Source organism: Myotis brandtii, unplaced genomic scaffold (genome assembly GCF_000412655.1).
Source record: "Myotis brandtii unplaced genomic scaffold, ASM41265v1 scaffold3290, whole genome shotgun sequence".
Lineage (NCBI taxonomy): Eukaryota > Metazoa > Chordata > Mammalia > Chiroptera > Vespertilionidae > Myotis > Myotis brandtii.
Genome location: NW_005362677.1, coordinates 49,237 through 50,296, shown reverse-complemented (window position 1 = coordinate 50,296; position 1,060 = coordinate 49,237). Strand labels below are relative to the sequence as shown.

General features: G+C 66.0%; 1 protein-coding gene across 1 annotated transcript in view; it reads left to right on the top strand.

The window, feature by feature from the left end:
• The window catches only part of ATHL1 (ATH1, acid trehalase-like 1 (yeast)), a 5,860-nt gene that overhangs the window by 4,079 nt on the left and 721 nt on the right, over positions 1–1,060 (top strand). The window contains 5 exon segments of the mRNA XM_014543615.1: positions 138–236; positions 239–337; positions 436–567; positions 570–687; positions 759–1,023. Coding sequence (XP_014399101.1) covers positions 138–236; positions 239–337; positions 436–567; positions 570–687; positions 759–1,023 — 713 coding nt within the window.

Here is a 1,060-nt window from a genome sequence, read left to right as displayed (position 1 = left end):
GGATGGTCAGAGCTGGTGGATGCTCTTCAGTTCAAGGTCAGGGTCAGGGTTAACCTGATGTTGCCACCCCACACTGGCCAGTGCCCCGGGGCAGGTCTAAGCCCCTGCACTAAGCACCTTCGTGCCTCTGTGCCCAGGAGTCATGCCCCCTGACGAATACCATTCCGGGGTCAACAACTCCGTGTACACCAACGTGCTGGCCCAGAACAGGTCAGACCCAAGACCCCAGCCCACCCAGCGCCCGTCCCCAGCCGGTGGGTGGCCGTGGCTGATAAGATCAAGGTGCCCTTTGACCCGAAGCACAACTTCCACCCCGAGTTTGATGGATATGAGCCTGGTGAGTGGACTCGGGGCCCCGTCTTCCTCCCGACGCCCCTTCCCGACAGAGGGTCCTGTCGGCCTCCCCCCCCTCAGCAGCCCCTGTCCCCCCCCCAGGAGAGGAGGTGAAGCAGGCAGATGTTGTGCTCCTGGGGTACCCCGTCCCCTTCTCCCTGAGCCCTCAAGTTCGCAGGAAAAACCTGGAAATGTACGAGGCTGTGACGTCGCCCCAGGGCCCGGCCATGCGGCACTGACTGCCCCGCCCCTGCAGGTGTGGACGGAGAACGCCGACGGGTCCGGCGCCGTGAACTTCCTGACGGGCATGGGGGGCTTCCTGCAGGCGGCGCTCTTCGGGTTCACAGGGTTCCGGTGAGTGGGGTGACCGGCAGAAGGGGGTCGCCGCCCTGCCTGCCCTCTTCACAGAACCTCCCCTCCCGCAGGATCACCCCAGCCGGCGTGACCTTTGACCCCATGTGTCCGGCGGGGGTCTCTGGCGTGTGTGTCTCTGGCGTCTCCTACCAGGGGAGCAAGCTTGACTTCCCCCCTGGCCTGCCCTCCCTCCCATGCCGTGGACCTCACCCCAGCGTGCCCTCTGCCCTCTGCCCCCAGAGCATGTTTGCCGTGGGCTGGATGGAGCTGAAGGACGCCAGGCGGGCACGGGACCTGCTGGACAGGAGCTTTGCCAACATCACCGAGCCCTTCAAGGCCAGGCTGGGCCCCGCCTCCCCGTCCCCTGGCCACA